The following is a 19,155-nucleotide window of genomic DNA, read 5'->3' as shown; positions in this document are numbered from 1 at the left end:
AATGGGAGCGCGCGCGTATGACAACATTCGATATGAAAACAGGGAGGGGGCGGGGAGCCCGGACGGATGTTATGACAAATAAAACGCACGCACTCTTGTGTCATTTTATTTTTCGATGATTTAACACCAGTTAGATTAAAGAGTTGATGCACCCTCTGCCCTCTTTTTGTTTTTTAATCCTCCTCATTGACATATCAATGTGCGGATCGCGCGTTACGCAACAGTAAAGAGGAGCTCCACTCGGGAAAGCTGCTACGCGAGTCAAGAGCGAAATTTAAGCAGGTTTTTTTTTTTTGTTGGTCTCCTGTAATCCCGATGTGATAATTTCTGAGTGGGATTACCGCGCCATTCACGACAGGGGGACCGAGCTGGATGCACATCATGGAAGTAGAAGAAACATTGGAGGGACGTTCTGGCAATTCACTCATGGACCTGACATTTTCGTATAAATCTAACTGAAAATGACGGTAATTCCCTCATTGATGAAACATTACGTTCCTGTTTTGTCTGCTACTTTGTTCCCATTTGATGCAGGGTTCTAATTAAATACTATGCATGATTACCCCATACCAAAGCATCTTTTGTCATTTTGTTTGATTGCTTGTTGGTGAAGAGACTCAGTTGCATGCGGCACTTGCTTATTCTCATTGGAAAGGATTATCCTGCAAAGTAATCAGTGGATGAAGCAACGTGACCAAATCCACGTTTCATATCTCTTCACTGCATATCAGAAAGAGAGTTGTCGTTTGGTTATATTCTTTTGGTTTTATCCGTACAGCGCTGAAGTGGACTTCACTGTGTATGAGCAACCAATGGAGGACGAGAAGGCGGCGAGGGAAATTCAAACGGAACCTGTCTCAAATTCACCCCCGGGCTCAGATTTCTTGCCAGCCTCTCCGAGGAACGGCGAGAAATCGGATGACGGGGAGCCGCCGGATGTCCCTTTCGGGCTGCTGCCCACTGGGAAAAGTCTAGCACTTGCTACTTCCTGCCAGTCGGGCGCACTGAGCAGCAGTGACGAAGATGAGAAGAAGGAGGAGGTAGAAATGCAAGTCAGGTTGGAGATCCACAGCCCGCCGACTGATCCACCTGTGCAGCTCCAGGAAGACGAACAGGAGAAACCTAAATCCCCCCCCTCTGCATTTCTACCCGATAACTCCAAGAGTAGGACCAGCAACCCCATCACGCCACCTCCACCACCTGTGCTCTCCCGTTCCATCTCACCCCCTAGCCCACAAACAACTCCCCCCTCCACAATCAGACACTGGGCACCCCCAAAGGGATTCTGGAGGGTGGCCCGGCCGGAGACCTTACTTCTAAATGGCATGGACCCCCAAAGCCTTGCCTCGGGTTTACCCTACAAGGACTACACTCAAGGAGAGGACAAGACAGAAGACCACGGAGACGTTGTGGGGAATTCAGTGAATGACGCCGAGGCATCGCAAGTGGACAAGCACGATGGGGTGTGTGTGTCTTTACCAGGCGGGGGCCTCTCCGCTGATGAGAAAGAGAGGCAAAAAGCTGATGAGAAATTGAAAGAAAGACAGCAAAAGTGCAGAGAACAACAATACAGAGATGGACATGCAACAGACGGCGTGGATTACGAAGGTACGTCTGGAGACAAACCGCGGAACCAAACTTTCAAGGCAAAAAAATGGACAAAATTTGAAGTTGGGCAATTCAACTTTAGACGGTATTTTAAATTTTGCTGTTATGGAAATTTGCCTTTCAATAATTCACAACAAACAAATAAGAAAACTGTATTGGAGCAATCAACTTGCTTCCTTTGATGTGCTAACATTGTTGGCACAAATGTAAATAATTTACAGTGTTAAGTTAGTTGCCCCCAAAAATACCAGTTGTGTTTTTATTTTTTTTGGTAATTATTATTTTTGGGCAGCCCGGTAGTCTAGTGGTTAGCACGTCGGCTTCACAGTGCAGAGGTACCGGGTTCGATTCCAGCTCCGGCCTCCCTGTGTGGAGTTTGCATGTTCTCCCCGGGCCTGCGTGGGTTTTCTCCGGGTGCTCCGGTTTCCTCCCACATTCCAAAAACATGCGTGGCAGGCTGATTGGACGCTCTAAATTGTCCCTAGGTGTGAGTGTGAGTGCGAATGGTTGTTCGTTTCTGTGTGCCCTGCGATTGGCTGGCAACCGATTCAGGGTGTCCCCCGCCTACTGCCCGGAGACAGCTGGGATAGGCTCCAGCACCCCCCACGACCCTAGTGAGGATCAAGCGGCTCGGAAGATGAATGAATGAATGAATGAATGAATTATTATTTTTTTAACAGTAGTAGTCCTCACTATGTCGTGTTGCATAAAAGCGCAATATGTAACCTGGCATGTTTCCTACTGAACAGACGTGCAGATGTGAGAGATGTTGCTATTATTAGCAAGCAGGAGCTGTGGGGGGAGGTGATTCACTTTTTCATATTTTCATATCGCCTTCTATCTGTTTATAGGATAGGTCGTAATTTTCATGGTATATGTCAATCTTTTTTTATTCAAGTAAGGATATCCACTGAAATTGTAACACACCACCACTTGCAAATAGAAACACAAGAAAAATGATGCCGAACTAAAGTAGCATGAAGAAGTGCAAACGTCAAAAAATGAAAAGCTGAGCTTAAGTCATACAGTTCTATATTTGTCCAACCCAGTGGTTCTTTTAACCCGATTTGGCTCGAACACCGGGGGGTTCATCAAAACAGTCTCAGTGGCTAAACCGAAGGTCAAGAAACACCTTGAGATCCTGACACCATTTGTGGTCACATTTTTACAAGTAATCCTTTTCATGAAAGTAGACGAACGAGTGTACTTGCCAAGGTGAAGCCGCACATTTCTGAACTTCCCTGGGAGGCAACAGCAAAAGTCACGCTGATTTGCGCTGAATATTCACAGAGTCATCCAACCATCCATCCATTTTGTAATCCACTTATCCTCACAAGGGTTTTTGGTGGGGTTTTTTTTGCAATTAGAAGTGTGTGCTGTGACTAGAATGAGGCAACAGATGACATAATCCCAAGTCATAAAACAGCGGTTGTCAAAATTTTCACCTCCACCATGTACCACCTCCAAATACTTTGCTCTCCGGGACACGACCTCCACAATTTCCAAAAAAACAAATTTAAATGTGGACTCGTCAGACCACAGAACACTTTTCTACTTTGCACCAATCCATCTCAAATGAGCTCGGCCTTGCAATTGTATGTTGAGGAACACAAACAAGCTTTCTCTTCGTAGTGTATTCAATGAAATATAGGTTGAACATGATTTGCAAATCACTGTATTCCGTTTGTATCGATGTTTTAACACAACGTCCCGACTTCATTAGAATCGGGTTTTGTAATTCAGAGAATCTTTGCGTGCCACTAGATGGAGGCTGTGTATCATATTTTGAGACACAACGGTTTAAAAACATTCAAAAATGCCAATTCAAATCAACACCATCAAAACAAGCCCAACCGAACAGCTCGACTGAAATAAGGTGATGGGATTTACCGTGACAACTACATTTGCAAGCCTCTCACTCGTCTTTCTGTATTTTTGTAGCAGATGAGGGAGCATGTGGTGGTTTCCAAGACTCAATCATTCTTCAAGAACTGGAGCCCTATTTGAGGTGAGCGTTGACGTGATTGTTTTGCGCGTACAATCCGGCACGGCTCACGGGTTGTGTTCAGATTCTCATTACGGCCACGTTACACTTGAGATTGTTCTTAGGTGAGTTTTGTTCTAAATACCGATAGCAGTTTCTCAGTTCTCGGGCTAAAAGGATCAATCGTCAAATAGTTTTGATGACAGTTAAACGGATTCTTAAGCTTAAAAATGGCACTTTTCGATGCGAGGCTTGACCGACGACTTGAGTGATCAATCTCCCACTTCAGTTTCAAAACAAAGGTGACATTCTTGCCAGCCATGATCGTTATTGGAGAGGGTATTATAGTAATCACGATTAGAATCCGGAGACTGGAACAGATGGTCAACTAAAACGGGCTGCTCGCCATCCCATGTTTGTCAATGTTGGGATGAAAACATTGACATGGCAAACTTTAATCTAGTGAACAGCAGTATGTTCTTCTCTTTATACGCACTGGCGAATGAATCCCAGTGTGGCCATGGCAAGGATAATCCACATGGTGAGTGTATCATGCTATCTTTATCTTTATCTTTCTCGCTGGCCCCGGGCTTAAAGACGAGTACAGATGATGAAGCACAATTGCAGAGGAGCTTAGCTGTCCATAAGGAGGAGGGACGGCTAGATGACGTGTCGCTTTGCCGCTTTACGCCAGTGCCACGCCCCCCCCCGGCCTAGCTATGATTGCGTAAGACAGATTCGGGAAGCTCGATTCACTTTTCATATGTCAATCTGCGGAATATGATGCGCTCGCATATGTCGCTGAACGGCTTTCAATTCATCGAATGGGGCTCTTGTGAGATTTTTCTTGGAAATGTGCGTACGATTATGACGGTAGTCGTTACGTTCTGTGGTTGTAGGGTTCAAATCTTCCCAACAATCTATTCTATGCATTTTTCTTGCATTCGTTGCACTTCACTGCGCCGCTTTCCCTTATTAGATTGTTTGTCCAATAGTATTTCTGCCTCTTTGTGATGCCATGTCAGTCTGAGCTGCCCAGGATCTTCAGAATCGGTAATGCCGACCCACGTATCTCAAAGAGTATAAGCAATGGGACCGTTTCTGTATCCGGTCAGATTTCTAATTTGCTTCACGGGGCCCACTGGCTGGCCCACAACTCTCAGCATTTCTGTCCTCGCATTGTTTTTCCACAGCACTATGTTGAGTTTACCTAATTTTATGATCAAGTGGCTGCACAGAATAGTATCATCAGGATTGAGATACATTTTTAAAGTAGGGCTATCGTCTACTACTACTACTATAGTCCTGACCGACATTTCCTGTCATCAATGTCGATGTTTAGATCACTCCTGGTTATCAGCGATGACTTCCCTTTGAGTCCAAGACACGAGCAAGCCAAGCGTCTCCTCGAGCGAGCCCGCCTCAAGGCTCGAGCCAACCACGTTAAGGGTGACCGCCCCAGCAGACGCTCCCATTCTGATCACAGATCCACCACGTAAGTTCGCTGCGTACCCTAGAAACCGTGCGTAGAACTGCGTTCTGGGATTATTCATGTCCCTGATCTATTGTAGGAAGAAGCAGCAAGTTGAGACTCTCAATCCAGCATTGGTGCAGAAACCCATTCAAGCCAAAGAGGATTTCACTTCTCAGAGAGCATCTGGTCCCTTCCTCGTCCCCGATCAAGGAGACGCCGCCCCGCCCGGAGATCACGTCGTTCGATTGAGGCGGTATGGCTGCTCACCCACTCGGGTACGCTTCGAAGACGAATCGGAGAGAGAAGCGGAATCTCGATACTTGGACAGGGTGCGTCAACGTGGTCGAACCGCCGTGCCCAAGTCTAAAAACAGGGGCAGCAATACGGATTCCAGCAGTAGTGGTTCAGAGAGGAGTCGGAGTCACAGGAGCGTCTCGATGCCTGGTCCACAGAAGCCGGAGATTGGTGTCAATGCTGAAACCATGACGGTGATCAGAGAGATCATAGTCCTGGTCAAGAAATGCGAGGCGTGTGGTTCTGTTGTGAAGGAACCTCAGCCGGGCACCTCACTAACAGACTCGCAGATCATCGAGTTACAGCAGGGTGGTAATCCAGAGGACACCAGGGGCAGAACAGTTCCTTATTGGGTTCCTCCAAACAAGCCGGACGTCAGCGCCCGTCCTAAAGCACCTTTGACGGTCACATTTGCGGGTGCTTTTGTTCTGGGAGAGAACAAAGAAAAAAGCACGGGCTGGAAATCATCAGGTTTTGGGAAGCTCAGAAGAAGGAGCAGGAAAGGAGAAAGTCGACTGGAGTCTGGCAATGGACCCTACGGTCCATCCTGGGCTCAGAGGCGGAACTCCAATCCTAGGAACAGAGTCAACTTGTCCAGAGTCGTTTCCTTCGCGCCAGACAGCCCCGTGACTCTGGAGCCACGTTTGATGGGTGCCGCCGGCGGAGTGAGGGAAGCGCCCACCCTGCCTATCAAATCTGCTCTCAAGTCAAGCTCAAGGAACCGCTCCGCTGCAGGTCAGTCAACCGTGCAGTTCCAGATGACATCAAATCAGGGAGGTGAAGTCGGGCCTGAGCGTTTGGCCCTCTTGGACTGTCCAGAGGCAAGACGGGAGTCGCCTGCGTCTTCGGCGCAAGGATCCCTTGCGATCTGCAACCCAGCGGCATGCATCAGGCCCTCCACGCTGAGGTACTCCCCCGCTCGTCTCAACCCAGATATGCCAGCCGCTGATGTGTGGGATGCCACTTTGGAAGGAGCGGGTGAGTGCACGTGACCACACAGTTAACAACATGTACTTTTTGCACCTGATGAGACACCGATAAAGACTATGAAGAAAAATTTCAGGGTTTTTGGGTGTAATTTCAGGATGTGTCCTTGTAAACATAATCCTACAGCGCCTCCTCAGTGTCTTACATCTGTCACAATCACAAACGTCAGTTTGTCTGCTGGCATGTAACCCAGATTGCTCGATGAAAATGTACTGTTCAAATCTCCCGTCCCATTTGGTCCTCCTTCATCAACACTACACTTTTCCGGCGTGTACTATCAATCCCCTCCAACACGCCCGATTCGTTATCAGGTTTCTGAAGAGCTTACTGATGAGCTGATCACTTGAATAAGGTGTGTTGGAGGAGGGAAACATCTCACGCATGCAGTAGGGGACCCTGGAGGTCCGAATTTGGTGACGGCGGATATACACTGTAGCTTGAACTTATTTGGTGCACATGAAGTTGAAACTGAGGCTAACTGGCCTAGCTCCCACAGACCAAAATTGAGGAATGTGTACTGATCTAACTTTAACTACCTCAAAAGTCGAGTGTCTTTTTATTTTTTTTGCCGTCAAGTCCTTGCTTTGACCTTTGCTAGAGAATTATGGCCGCTAAGAGTGCTGTGAAAGAAAACTTGACTGTTTGCCCCATTGATTTAAGCTTCCTGGGACATCCTGTGTTTGATACCAATAGAAATCAATAGACCGCTTGCTCTGACATTGCGGCACACTGACACCGCACACATTCCTGCCAAACTCCAATTTAGATCAATCGTAAATCGAGTCAATCGATTGTTGATTTCACCGGATTCACCGAGCAACGCATGTACAATGTCATTTCATCATTGCCTGGAGTACTGCTGTACTCCAACTGAATATTAGTTGTGTGATTTACACGAAAGCAAAGGCAAACCTTGCTATTTTTTAAAACAGATTTCTTTCAGGGAAAAAAAGAACAAATAGAATCTGCCGTGTTTCCAATGCAAAGATGGTATTAGGATTTTTCGCTTTCCCTGTCTGAGACGGTATTATTCAATACAACGCATCTCCTCCTCACGTTCCTATTTTTTTGACCAGTGACTACCGATACGGGTGCTGGGTCAGAGTTCCATCCCGCTACGCGCAGCCTGGCCTTGTCTCGGGCTGAGGATCTCAGAGCTGAGCTGTTGAGAGCAGAGCATTTGAAAGCTGAGGCCGTATGGGAGGATAGCTCCAGGTGAGCGAAAACAGGAGCACTTTTTTTGGGGGGGGCGGGGGGGGGTCATAGCTTAGATGTGAGAAACGAATATACAAGATGCCTTCCATTTCTAAAAACAATCAACGGCATGCTCATTACATTTCAGAGTCAGTGTGGAGGGCTTAATAAATACTGATTGGACGCCACAAACAGGGTATAGAGTCAACAGAATGCCATTGTGAAAAAGAATGAAAGCAATGCTGCCCTCTTGTGGAAATAAAATATAATTGCAGAATTCATCAGGAAATTGAACCTCCAAAATCAAACGTAGTTTGTTTGGGAATTCATTTATTGAAGGCTCTAATTTCCAACACTAACTCCTGAAGAAGCATTCAGACAATTTGAAAGCAACATTTTAACACAGGAAAGAGTTATTCTTGACTTATGTTCAAAACTAGTAGAAATTAATGATTTTAAAGGCTACTTATGTGTTATGATGAGACATATATTAGTGTCAAGGGATGAGAAATGTAACTACCTCATTACAAAATATTTTCCATCTTGTTTTACCGCAAATGACACCCGTTCAACATTTAAAGTTTAATTTTACATATTTACATATTTTTTTTGTACATCCTACTTTTGTGTACCTGTGTTTTTACAGGAAGCTGGATGGGCGACCAAAGCTTTTCTTACGTCGCTTCTTTTCCTCCATCGGCCTCAACGGCGTCGGCAGACTGGTGAAGGGAGGCCGTTCCAGTAGCATGGAACAGCTCAGCATTCCCACCAGCAGGTCCAACACCACCTCCCCGAGCCCCACACGCAGACCGCATCCCACCATCCGCATACAGAGGACGCCGTCGTTGCAGACCCTGCACACGGTGAGCAACGCAGCTGCTCGGTCTGGTGCGAAATGAGTTGCATCACACAAACTGGCCCACAACATGATGTGTTGAACTGCACTTCCAAAGTGTTTCTTCATTTTCTCTTTTTTTTGCCACTAGGCGCTGCCACTTGCCCAACTACGTAAAGCTTCCTCGGTGCAGAGTTTAGAGAGGAGAACAGAACGGACAACCATCCTGGGTGAGGTGCAGATACCTTATGGCCTAGCGCGAAGGTAAGTCAACTAGAGAGGCATGGCATGAAAAGCACAAAGACTAGTTTTAGATTCAACTGCACCATCGGATGATATCCAGTACAAGAGATGAATCAACAATGCTGCCTTTAGTGAGTTTTGATAAAACGCGAACTTCCATCCCATCCATTTTCTTTACTGCTTGCCCTCATTATGGTTGCGTCTATCCCTACAAGGCTAATGATTGTTGCTTTGTAATTGGTCTGTGACCAATCCAGGGTCTACCTGAAGTCAGCCCGGCACAAGCACAGTTACTCATGACCCTAATAGGCAAAGCATAAAAGAAAATGGATGATTGGATAGTGGTTTGTGTTGAGAGTAACAAGGAGTGAAAACAACAGAAATACCTTTTCGACTGCAGTCCTGACAGCCCCCGACTGGACCTCCACCGGACCCTGAGTGTTGAAGACGTAATCCCCTCCAGGGTGGTGCGGCCGGCGGGGAGGGTTTCTCAGGCTTTTCCTGATGGCTCTCTTCTCCTGGAGCTCATCAGACCCCCAAATGGGCCCTTTGGTTTCGTTATCTCAAGGGGCAAAGGCAGACCTGACACAGGTATTATTTACAATACATATAAACAAACACATATATAGTAGCACTGATGAAAATAAGAAACATTATGCTGACTTTACTGATGATCATGCATACCTCTCAATTTGTTCCTCCAGGTGTTTATGTAGAGAAAGTGGGCGACGGAACTGGTGACGTGCCCTACGTGGGTCTCCTGGGCGTGGGTGACGAGATTGTTCAGGTGAATGGGGAAATGGTGGCAGGGCTCAGTCTGGACCAGGTGACCCGGCTCATGACGCGGGAAAGCATCGCCTCTCTAAGGATCATGCCGGCCCGACGTAGCCCACGCTGAATGGGCGACAGACAGCATGAAGACTGACTGACATGTAAACACTGTGCATGGAGAATTATACTGTATGCAGTGAGCCTCTGTTATTTTCTAGAAACTCCTAGTGCTAATTCAGTTAGCTTTGTGTCCTCAGGCCAAAGCAAAAGTATTACTTTGCTGCCATCTAGTGGTGTCTTGGTGCCAAGGAAATATGCCGAATTGAGTTGAGGAGCTTCAGTTCGACAAAGGTAGTGCTTTGCTACCATCTTGTGGCAAGTATAAACCTTTTGGGGGTGATGTCATTTATTCATAGTCGGGCTTGGTCACCAAGGGGTCCACTGCAGCAAGGTGTTATTTGGTTTCCACACTTGATCAGAAAATCCAGTGATCATTACCTTGCAGGAATGTTGCACAACACAATATAAATATGTAGGTGATCTATTTTTGTAATGTTTCATGATCAGGAATACTTTTGTCCAAAATGAACAGCATGATATACACATTGTGATCAATTTGCAAATATAACCATTATATCCACAATCTGACATACAGAATGTGCAGAAATATGCCAAAATATTATATTTTTTGCTACAATAAGGATATCTTACTAAAGGTTTTCTCAATTGTTTCTCAATAAGATCTGACTGTAACCTCCATCCATCTGTACATTGTTCTTTATTTCATGAAAACCTGGGTGCAGATAGTATGAAAAACGACGTTTCCGTTATAGAGGGCGTTACACGCATGTCAATCAACATGCATTTACGCATGTAGGGTGTGTGAAAACTGGCCACCCCACAGAAAAATATTTTGCTGTTTAGCCGTTGGTTATGTGCTATATTAGATAAATATCAACTTTAAGCTTACATTTTGTGAAATGATACTCTTTCGCTGCAGAATTGCCTGCACTGAATCAAGGAAACTATTGGCTGATTACTCCAACTAATACATCTGTTCATCAAGTAAAAACAAACATTTCTCGTCTGTGAATCTGTTGTTTGACCTGTACAAAACTGAATCGCTCTTCACGTACAATTCTAAAAATAAAAAATAAAAACTCGTGATCCTTTAACTGAGCTTTCAAAATAAAATTTCTGCCGAACCGGAAGTTAGAAAATAAAAGATTCAAAAGCACATTTGGAAACTAAAATCGTTGTCCTTTCCAGTCTCAAAGGTTGAGAAACGACCGACTAACAACCGATGCATGCAGATGTGTGGCTTCTTAAATTACGTAAAAACACAAAGCTCAAATTTGTGAACTCCATGCGGGACAGGATGCAGGATGACGGTCGTGACTGGATGCAGGACTACTGCGGTCGTGACCGCGCGTTGCCTCGTGCGTGCAGCGTGCAGACGTCGTGACTGACCGTTGTGCTGAACAAACATGCGTCGGATCACGAGAAGACACAATGCATAAAACAAAATGATAGCTATCTACGGTTCACTTTGCGCCAGTTGTACCAAAGACGCACATTGTGTTGCATTTAATACAATCAAATTAGCAGGCAGGAATCCGTTATGAATGGCATCCGTTATTACCTGCCGCCGTTTGGGGAGCTGCTGCGAATGTGCTCCGTGATAGCGTGTCGCCGTTAATGCCGCTCCTTTATTTATTTATCTGATGTGCGCGTGTGACCACAAGCCGATAGCCTCGCAGTTTATCTCCCCCGGCCATGACTCCCCCCCCCCCCCATTCCCCCGGGGAACCGCCACCAGTCAGGCTCCACTCGCGGCCTTCAACACAGTGACACTTATTTCATTTAGATTTTTTTTAGGGTGTCTCATCAACATTTGACATCACAAAATGGTCCGAAATTGCCTGTTTATTTTTTTAAATGATTCCGTTGAGGCCCCTTAAAGGATTATTTCAAATAAATGTACGCCCCTAAGTACACATGGGCGCACGCACAATTTTATTGGGCCCCTTTAGGATCGTGATGCCTCTTTAATTCTTCAGTGGCAACAGTCTTTAAAAACGAACATTGCCATTTATTTCTTAAATTTTCCATCAAGTCATCCATTTTATATATTACAACATGTTTAGTTTTTTGGGGGGTGAGGGATGGTTCCGAATATATCAAAATGTAAAATATATATATATTTGTATTTATTATGTGCACATGCATACGACTATATATGCCCATCAACTTCAATTGTATTTTACTTTCTCTTTGGTGTCTCCTATGTTTATATTATTAAAGGAATGGTGTCAATTAGCCATTAAAGGATAATTGATAATTGAATAATTGAAGCCCCATCCATTGTATGATGGATTAAAAGACATATTGATCTTTTTAGGGTGGGGGGCGGGGTGGAAATAAAGGACAATCTTTTATCTGATTTGAGGAGAAATGAGCCGATCGGCACAAAAAGAGAATCCGGTCAAAAACTTAACCCGAGCTTTTGTTTCTTTTTCTATTAAAATCGTTTTCAATAAATAAACGGCACACCCCGATAGCCACCGCTGTTACAGGATACTACCTCACGTCGTTACATGTCCCCCCCTCCACAGCACACGCCTACATAGCCCCCACCGTGACAAGCAAATAATAATGAATCATTTCATAAATAATGGCTTTGGGGGAATGGTGGGGGGGGCTTATCGCGACTGAAGAGGCCGCCGCCGTGCGCTTATCTCCTTCGACCACATTGCGGCCTGTGTTCAGCCGAGCAAGCGCGCTTGGATACGGCGCAGAATACACACAAGTACAGTATACACATACACACACACACACGAAACACACTGGAAGCCCAGAAAAAAAAAAAAAAACGTCAGACATGGATGACCCACTCACAAAATGGCTCCACTTACGCGGTAGCATCAACAGCAGCACTCCCGACGGTAAGTGCTCCCAAACGGGCGTTAGTCGTCTTTGGGTCGCTTTAAAAAAAAAACTCTCATATTTTAACGGCAATCGGTGCAAATGTAGGATTATGATTCGTTCACACGCTATCGCGATGTCCGCTGCTTCGGACTGCGCTCGGAGGGCTAATAGAACGGATGCAAGGCCTATGAGGGACATTCTGGAGGAATTGGGGACGTTTAAGCCGTCAAATTCACCGTTACATATTATTTTAATGTTAGTTTATTTATCGATCAAGGCTAGTGTTGATTTTATGTCTGGATCGCTTAAAAAAACAGTACGGCCTTGCTTAAAAATATTTTTGATTATGTGCCGAAAGGAAAAAAATGCTCCAAAAGGCTTTGTTAACCTGCACAAGTCTAAAGAGCTTGCTATAAATTGACGAAATAGAAAATAGAAATAAAAGGAACCGTGTACTAAATACTAAAATGTGATTTTTTAAAATAAAGAGAAGTGAACGCAGCATTCATAATGTTTTTTTCACGTGACTTTTGAGACTAATAAAAAAAATAAAGCTCCTGTGGCATAATGTGTCTATTGAGATAATTCGAATTATTTTTTTAAAATAAGATCTTATTTTCGTTTTTGTGACCAAATTAACGAAAATCCTATTGACGGTTTGAAACTAAACATGAAGGCTCCCGTATTTATACATTTTTGTCAGCAAAAATTGGCATATTTTTAAACATAAAAATTTGGGTTGTCATGTTGTCACCCACGTGACTTCTTCATAAAAATACACTTGGAAAAAACGTATTCTTCAGACAATTCAGGTGACTGCGGACAATAATACAGAAAAAACGGTAAAATAAGGCTTGTTTTTAAACACCCCATAAAGTGTAAAATCAAAAGTGTGTGTGTGTGTTTTTTTTTTTTGTCTTCCACATAGGGTTGCACGTATACACCCCCACCAGTGATTTTATAATGGCGCGTGAGTTATGGCATAAATGTTAATACGGACAGAGTGAGAAAAGAGACCCCAAAACAAAAAATGATGGAAAAAAGGCAGCCGGACCTTTGTCGTGGGAATCCAGACGCAGAGTCCGGTCGTGGAAAGCCCGAGGACTCCATCATCATCAGATGCGACGAAGAGGAGGAGGGGAAGATGAAGAGGAGGAGGAGGAGGAGGAAGAATGAGGAGGAGGCAGAGGAGAAGGAGGAGGAAGAGGAACAGGGGGGAGGGTTCTCCGCGGGGGTCGAGGAGATAGATGACGTACCCGTGCAGAACTCGACGAACGGGACCGTCATCGTCATCAACGGCGTTGCCAAGGAAACCGCCTCTCGCGACGCCCTTGACCTGAAAAGGGAAGTGCCGGTGATCGAGCTCTCCAGGAGGGACGCTATAAAGGCGCTGGAGAGGAGGGCGGAGAGCCATTTGGTGCCCATCACGGAGCTCCGCAGACCTCCTCTCCCTCCCGCTCTTCCTCCTCCTCTTCCTCCTGCACTACCGCACACCCAACGAGACGACGCTCGAATGGTCCAGCTGAGTCCCAACGCGTTCCCTGTCCCGGCCCGGGCCATGCTCTACAACCTGGCTCAGCCACTCGCCGCCATCAACAGGTACACGCCACACATTTCTGCGGAGCATTTGGTGCATGTATTCAATGAAAACATATCATCATGCGTTACGAACAACAATGTCATTTTGCATCCGTTTTTGCATCCCGGGGAGGCAATTTAAATGGGGGTTGCAGATTGATGATGCAACGATGAGGTAGATGATCGGCATGTGGTATGATGCAAAAAGGAAGCAACAATGATGTGGCTATATAAAGATATAAAGATTTTCAGTGTATAACACGTTTTAAAGGTCAAAGTGAGCATATTGGAAGTGTAGGATGCATTTTACCTACATAAGCTCTCATTTTGAGAATTAAGTGGCAAAAGACACATTTTAATGTGTAATGACTAAGTAATAACAAGATAGCATTAGTGTTGACCGAAATAGGTGTTTTTCCTGCTTATTCCCCCCCACCCACCCCAGACCATTTTTCCATGCATGTGATGCAATCACTCACTGATGCGCAGAAAAAAGAATTTGTCATTTTATAAAAAAATGTTAGCCGTGTTAATATACATTTTACACCTGGTCTTAATTTGAGGAAGATTAGGTGTGAAAAGTCGCATTCTAATGAATATTGATGATGTCATCTGCCCAAATCAGTGTTTGCCTCCACGTGGCCTTATTTTAATCATTATTTGCAAAAACAATAACTTTTTAATATAATGGTTATGTAATGATGATTAGAGATTCTTAAAAAAATATTTTAATGATGATAAAGCGAACATTTTAAGGTTAATTGATGACACAATAATGGGAAGGGTAAAAGGCAGTGTCCACATCTTTTGATGATTATGTGAAGAAAAAAACGTTTGGCAGTAAAAAAAAAAATGGATGAAACTAACATTTGTAATGTTGACATGCATTTCCCGCATGTGGTCTTATATTTGTCAGTCTGAAAAGAAAATAATAATAATTAATATTATATTGTAACATTTTAAGGGTTTTTGAGAGTTAATGTGGATTTTCCTAATTTTGATCATGATTAACAGATTGATGCATAATGATGATCAAGCTATAAATGCATGTTACATTTTAACATACAATGGTGATGTAATAATGCTAAAGGCTAGATGATCAACGCTCACATGCATTTCCCTGCTCTTATCTTGATTATGATGAATGTGTGAAATATCATTTTAAAATTGAGTGATGATAAAACATATGTCATGCTGTACACTTCCGCGATGTGAAATGACGCCGATTGTAACGTGCCGCTCTTGTCTTGTCTTCCATGGCCGTGTAGTCTTGGAGGGGATTCAGAGCAGTACAGCATGTACCCCAGCAACAGGGTAAAACGCCGCCCGGCGCCTTATGAGGTTGAACTCGACGAGGGTAGGCGCATTTTAGATCTTTATAAGTATGGTAAGACGCACTTTTGCTGTGTCCTCCCACCTGACGGTTATAACACCACCTTTCATCACTACCTCTTCATCGCTATCTGTCATCCATCCCCTGAAATGGACCTACCAGGTCTTGCCCCAACTGCCCCCCACACCCCCCAAAAAATGCCAAAGCTATAATTAATAGTGTCAAATTAAAGTGAGATCCTTTCAGGTGGATTTTCTGAACCATCTTCTCCACCACTCATGCAAGGTTGGAGGATGGGAGAATTGGGGGTTGGGGTGCGGGGCGGGGTGTAGGGGGCTGCTTTTGCTGCTTCCACCTCCATGCCAAGCATTTACTGCAGAGTGGGCTGAGGGATTAAGATAGACTGGGTGTGTTCCAAGGACGACAAAAGCCTGGAAGACACCATGGATGGGGGTGTGAGGATGCGACTGCATGCACTCGGGCCTTTTTATATCCGCAGTATAGATCAATACCGTGTAAATACTTGAATTGTAGAGCCAAATTAAATCGATGCCTATCGCCGACAGTCGGCGGGTGAGTTCATTTCCAGTGGTAGCTCGCCACACATATAGGAGCCGTTGTTTGGTCGATATTTTTGCTTTGGCTTGTGAGTAACAACACACAGAGAGTGAACGATTCTTGCCCCCCCCCCCCCCCAAAATAAAATTCTCTGATGAAATTTAATGTCACACTACACATAGTGTATTTACCACATAATGCTAACAAAACATTCTAAAAGACTCCAAATCCACACACAAATAGCTTCAGTGGCTCATTTAACAATGGATATTTGAACACAAATAGTGGGGCAACACATGTAGACAGACAGAGCAAGAGACTTATTGTCTTTATCCTTTGCAAAGAGTGACTGACGGTCAAATGTTCCTTAAGATGGACACCAAGAATGTTGAATAAAGGCTCAAACAGCAAGAATCAGAAAAATAACCTTAAATACCTTCCCAAAAGGCAACAATTGTGATTTCATCATCTTTCCAAACTCATTTCCAAGGTCTTAGCGCCAGAAGTAATGTGACCAATCAAACATTGAGCTGAAAAAGCAGTGTAAGGATTGGATACGGACTTAACCTTTGTGGATGACCAGTTCCTCCTGCACCAAACCATGAGAAATCTAATTTTACAAAATAAGCCGACTCAAATGGATTTTAGCTAACTATATACATCAGCATGTATTGTATTGTATTGTATTCTCTACCGATGACACTTTAGAAACATCCAGACTTCCAGACAGAAGACATTTCCAACAGCATTGATAGATTCATTCTCAAGCATCGGTCAACATTTTAAATTGGTGACGTAGATGTGAAATAATAGATGACAGGGGGAAGGACCAATAAGATTGATTTTCGGAAATAAATGAAACTCGGCATATTTGGAAATACGGGGTTTCCTCTCGACAATGACGATTTGGTAATGCTTGAGGTTTTGTCCTGTTCAATGAGTTTGACTTTGCATTTTTCTTTCCACTTCACTCGAGCAGCAGTCTGAAGCTCGCTCGTAACTAAGAGGTTGGCTAGCAACCCAAAGAAACACACACACACAAAAGAATCGACCAAGTGACGGCTCGTAAGTTGAGGCATTCAAAAATCAAAGAAAATTTAAAAGGGGGGGTTACTTTATTTACTTTACCGTGCCGTTTTAACACCTCTTAATTTAAGACCGCTGTGTAGTTTACTCACATCTCACGTTTCGCCTCCTAGCCGGCCAGCCAAAGATTGTCCGGCGTATCTTCACCAACAGCCGCGAGCGTTGGCGGCAGCAGAACGTGAACGGCGCCTTTGCAGAGCTCCGTAAACTCATCCCCACTCACCCTCCGGACAAAAAGCTGAGCAAGAACGAGATCCTGCGTCTGGCCATGAAGTACATCAGCTTCCTCTCCAACCTCCTGGAGGACCAGGACGGGGGCCGTAACGTTGGCGCCACAACTGAAGAGGACAGCGGGATCCTGGTTGGGGCCCACGAGGGGGTGCCCCAGGGCGGACCGCGTCAGGACACGGTGGTAAGCTTGGCCAGAGACGACCTGCTGGAGACGATGTCGCCCGGCTCGAGCTGCGGCAGCTTGCCCGACGGGGATGCCGACGGCAGCCCGGAGAGCTTCGTGGAGGATCAGGACTCGCCTCCCGTTCCGAGGACTATCGCGGCTTCGCGCGGCCCCGCGCTCCATCTCAGACGCAACGGACGCCCGCAAATGGACGGCTCCGGCCGACGATGACTCTGATGTCGAAAGAGTTGGAAACACAAGACGTGAGACTTCAACTTCACGCAATGAAAAGAGTCCGCTTTGATCTGCGGGCTCGTTTGAGACGGGAGGATGAAGCTGTGCATTGTGTGACAACATGGACCTTCCTGTCACCACACTTGACAGCATGTAAAGAAAAAAAAAAAGAAAAAAAAAAAAAGCCTCGGTTGGCCGGATGCTGGAATTTGGTCCACCAACTTGTAAACTCTGCATGTCTTTGAGCGAGTGGCATGTGGATGTAACATTTCTTGGTTTTGAAGGTGCCGAGAGGTTCTGTAGCGACGGAGAAACCTATGGGGCAAATCTGAAATCCCTCGTATTGTTTAAAAAAAAAAAAAAGTATTAGAAAGAAGAAACAATGTGCAATCATAGCAAAACCGAGATCAAAACAACGAAAGGCAAGAACACTGACCGTAACTTTAATTGAGGCAAATATCCAAAGCTGAAATCGGGGCACTCATGCTAATTGTACCAAAATGAATACGGACACAATGAGCTTGTTCTCACAAAAATTTCATAAGGTTACTAAAAGTCATCATTTTCCCCCCATTTACAGAGAAGGAAAAAAAAAAAAGATCATTTCAAGATGCAAATAACCAAATCTTATCGGGCTGAACAATTCAGCACTTTTCAGACTGCATTTGCAAAACACCCGGTTGCCAGCGTGCCCATATTTGGAAGTGCAGACGTAGCAGCCTAGCAGGAAGTAAACAATGGAGGGTTTTTGCCGCTGGTTAGACCGGACCTCGACGAGGAGGCTTTTTGCATGAAGTGCAGCTCCATCTTCGTTGCGACATGTTACGTCCGATAATGTGTGGGGGGGGGCTACGTCTGTATCATCAGGAGATTTTTTTTTTTTCATATCATAACAAGCACCAACCAATATGATGACTATTTTCTTGATTTACGTTACTGTGTCGGAACACTTTTCGCAGTCTGGCAAATGCTGGCCTCAAATGCAATTAAAGCATAAGCGAAATAGAAAGAGCAAAAAAAAAAAAATTAAATTAAATATTTTTTTTGTTTCCATGCTGGTGCTAAAAAAAAAAAAAGGTTGGGTACCAATGTACTGTACTGGAAAAATATCACAGATGTAAGTACACTTTTCTTTTTGGCAGTGATTCCAAATCCGCCCTCCTTTTTTTTTTGTTGTCGAGCGCATTCGATTTTCATCACAATAACACGTAATATAGTAACATATTCAAGAATTATGAATTAAGTTTTTGGTTGAGTTGCAGGTGGATTTTTTTTTCTTCCTGAAACGTCATAGGTATGAATAACAATGGATGGCAAAATTTCTATTGCGCAAGCTTTTATCGGTCAAACAAAAAAATAGAAATAGCTCAAAGACCAAATGTGCTGGGGGGGAAAAAAAAGTATGCGTTTTTTGGAACCAATGTCAAAAATGTTTCGGAACACATAAAGCCATACAGTTGACCGCCATTATAGTTCAATCTTTAGTTGTTCCGGCTCTTATCCTAACTTATTTTTTTTTTAATATAGAAATTCAGGGTGAGCACTTCCACAAAATTCCCGTGAAAACGCAGCTTAGTATAGAGAAGAAGAAGAAAAAAAAAAGTCCTCGAGTCTTATCGTAGTCAAGCAATGGTGTCTTGTAAATACTTTTATA

At 44.4% G+C, this 19,155-nt stretch overlaps 2 protein-coding genes and 1 long non-coding RNA gene across 11 annotated transcripts; 2 read left to right on the top strand and 1 right to left on the bottom strand.

The window, feature by feature from the left end:
- Positions 1-13: 13 nt before the first annotated feature.
- Positions 14-9,778, top strand: LOC127615910 (uncharacterized). Of its 3 annotated transcripts, none has more exons than XM_052087265.1 (10): positions 14-1,608; positions 3,553-3,616; positions 4,935-5,087; positions 5,164-6,095; positions 6,180-6,338; positions 7,424-7,562; positions 8,188-8,404; positions 8,528-8,640; positions 9,020-9,210; positions 9,324-9,778. In XM_052087265.1, the coding sequence occupies exons 1-10, from the start codon at positions 681-683 to the stop codon at positions 9,515-9,517; spliced, it is 3,090 nt and encodes a 1,029-aa protein (XP_051943225.1). In that variant the 5' UTR covers positions 14-680; the 3' UTR covers positions 9,518-9,778. The 3 variants fall into 3 exon arrangements, with proteins under 3 accessions (XP_051943225.1, XP_051943224.1, XP_051943226.1); XM_052087266.1 differs by having other exon boundaries at positions 17-467; positions 779-1,608; positions 5,164-6,338; XM_052087264.1 differs by having other exon boundaries at positions 16-1,608; positions 5,164-6,338.
- On the bottom strand, positions 6,182-13,511 carry LOC127615959 (uncharacterized). 6 transcript variants are annotated; one of them, XR_007966999.1, is made up of 5 exons: positions 13,373-13,511; positions 9,304-9,513; positions 9,006-9,201; positions 8,174-8,395; positions 6,182-6,323 (listed from the first exon to the last, which is right to left on the bottom strand). It is a non-coding gene; the product is annotated as an uncharacterized LOC127615959 (long non-coding RNA). The 6 variants fall into 6 exon arrangements; XR_007967002.1 differs by lacking the exon at positions 6,182-6,323 and adding an exon at positions 9,778-9,831 and having other exon boundaries at positions 7,606-8,395; positions 9,304-9,540; positions 13,373-13,470; XR_007967000.1 differs by lacking the exons at positions 6,182-6,323; positions 13,373-13,511 and adding exons at positions 9,778-9,831; positions 11,033-11,920 and having other exon boundaries at positions 7,606-8,395; positions 9,304-9,540.
- tal1 (T-cell acute lymphocytic leukemia 1) lies at positions 12,171-17,922 on the top strand. Of its 2 annotated transcripts, none has more exons than XM_052087298.1 (4): positions 12,171-12,335; positions 13,247-13,917; positions 15,165-15,253; positions 16,987-17,922. In XM_052087298.1, exons 2-4 carry the CDS (start codon positions 13,349-13,351, stop codon positions 17,496-17,498), a joined length of 1,170 nt encoding a protein of 389 aa, XP_051943258.1. In that variant the 5' UTR covers positions 12,171-12,335; positions 13,247-13,348; the 3' UTR covers positions 17,499-17,922. The 2 variants fall into 2 exon arrangements, with proteins under 2 accessions (XP_051943258.1, XP_051943257.1); XM_052087297.1 differs by having other exon boundaries at positions 15,165-15,283.
- The last annotated feature ends 1,233 nt before the right edge of the window (positions 17,923-19,155 follow it).

Source organism: Hippocampus zosterae, chromosome 15, assembly GCF_025434085.1.
Source record: "Hippocampus zosterae strain Florida chromosome 15, ASM2543408v3, whole genome shotgun sequence".
NCBI classification, from domain to species: domain Eukaryota; kingdom Metazoa; phylum Chordata; class Actinopteri; order Syngnathiformes; family Syngnathidae; genus Hippocampus; species Hippocampus zosterae.
The sequence above is the reverse complement of the archived record's forward strand: the minus strand, read 5'-3'. Positions and strand labels throughout refer to the sequence as shown.

Bases quoted from the DNA above. Each gene is read 5' to 3' on its own strand.
- tal1 (XM_052087297.1), top strand. From the start codon at position 13,349: ATGATGGAAAAAAGGCAGCCGGACCTTTGTCGTGGGAATCCAGACGCA. The intron at 13,918-15,164 runs GTACACGCCACA...ATGGCCGTGTAG, and splicing joins CCACTCGCCGCCATCAACAG to TCTTGGAGGGGATTCAGAGC. The intron at 15,284-16,986 runs GTAAGACGCACT...TTCGCCTCCTAG, and splicing joins TTTAGATCTTTATAAGTATG to CCGGCCAGCCAAAGATTGTC.
- LOC127615910 (XM_052087264.1), top strand. From the start codon at position 681: ATGAAGCAACGTGACCAAATCCACGTTTCATATCTCTTCACTGCATAT. The intron at 3,617-4,934 runs GTGAGCGTTGAC...GTCGATGTTTAG, and splicing joins GAACTGGAGCCCTATTTGAG to ATCACTCCTGGTTATCAGCG. The intron at 8,405-8,527 runs GTGAGCAACGCA...TTTTGCCACTAG, and splicing joins CGTTGCAGACCCTGCACACG to GCGCTGCCACTTGCCCAACT.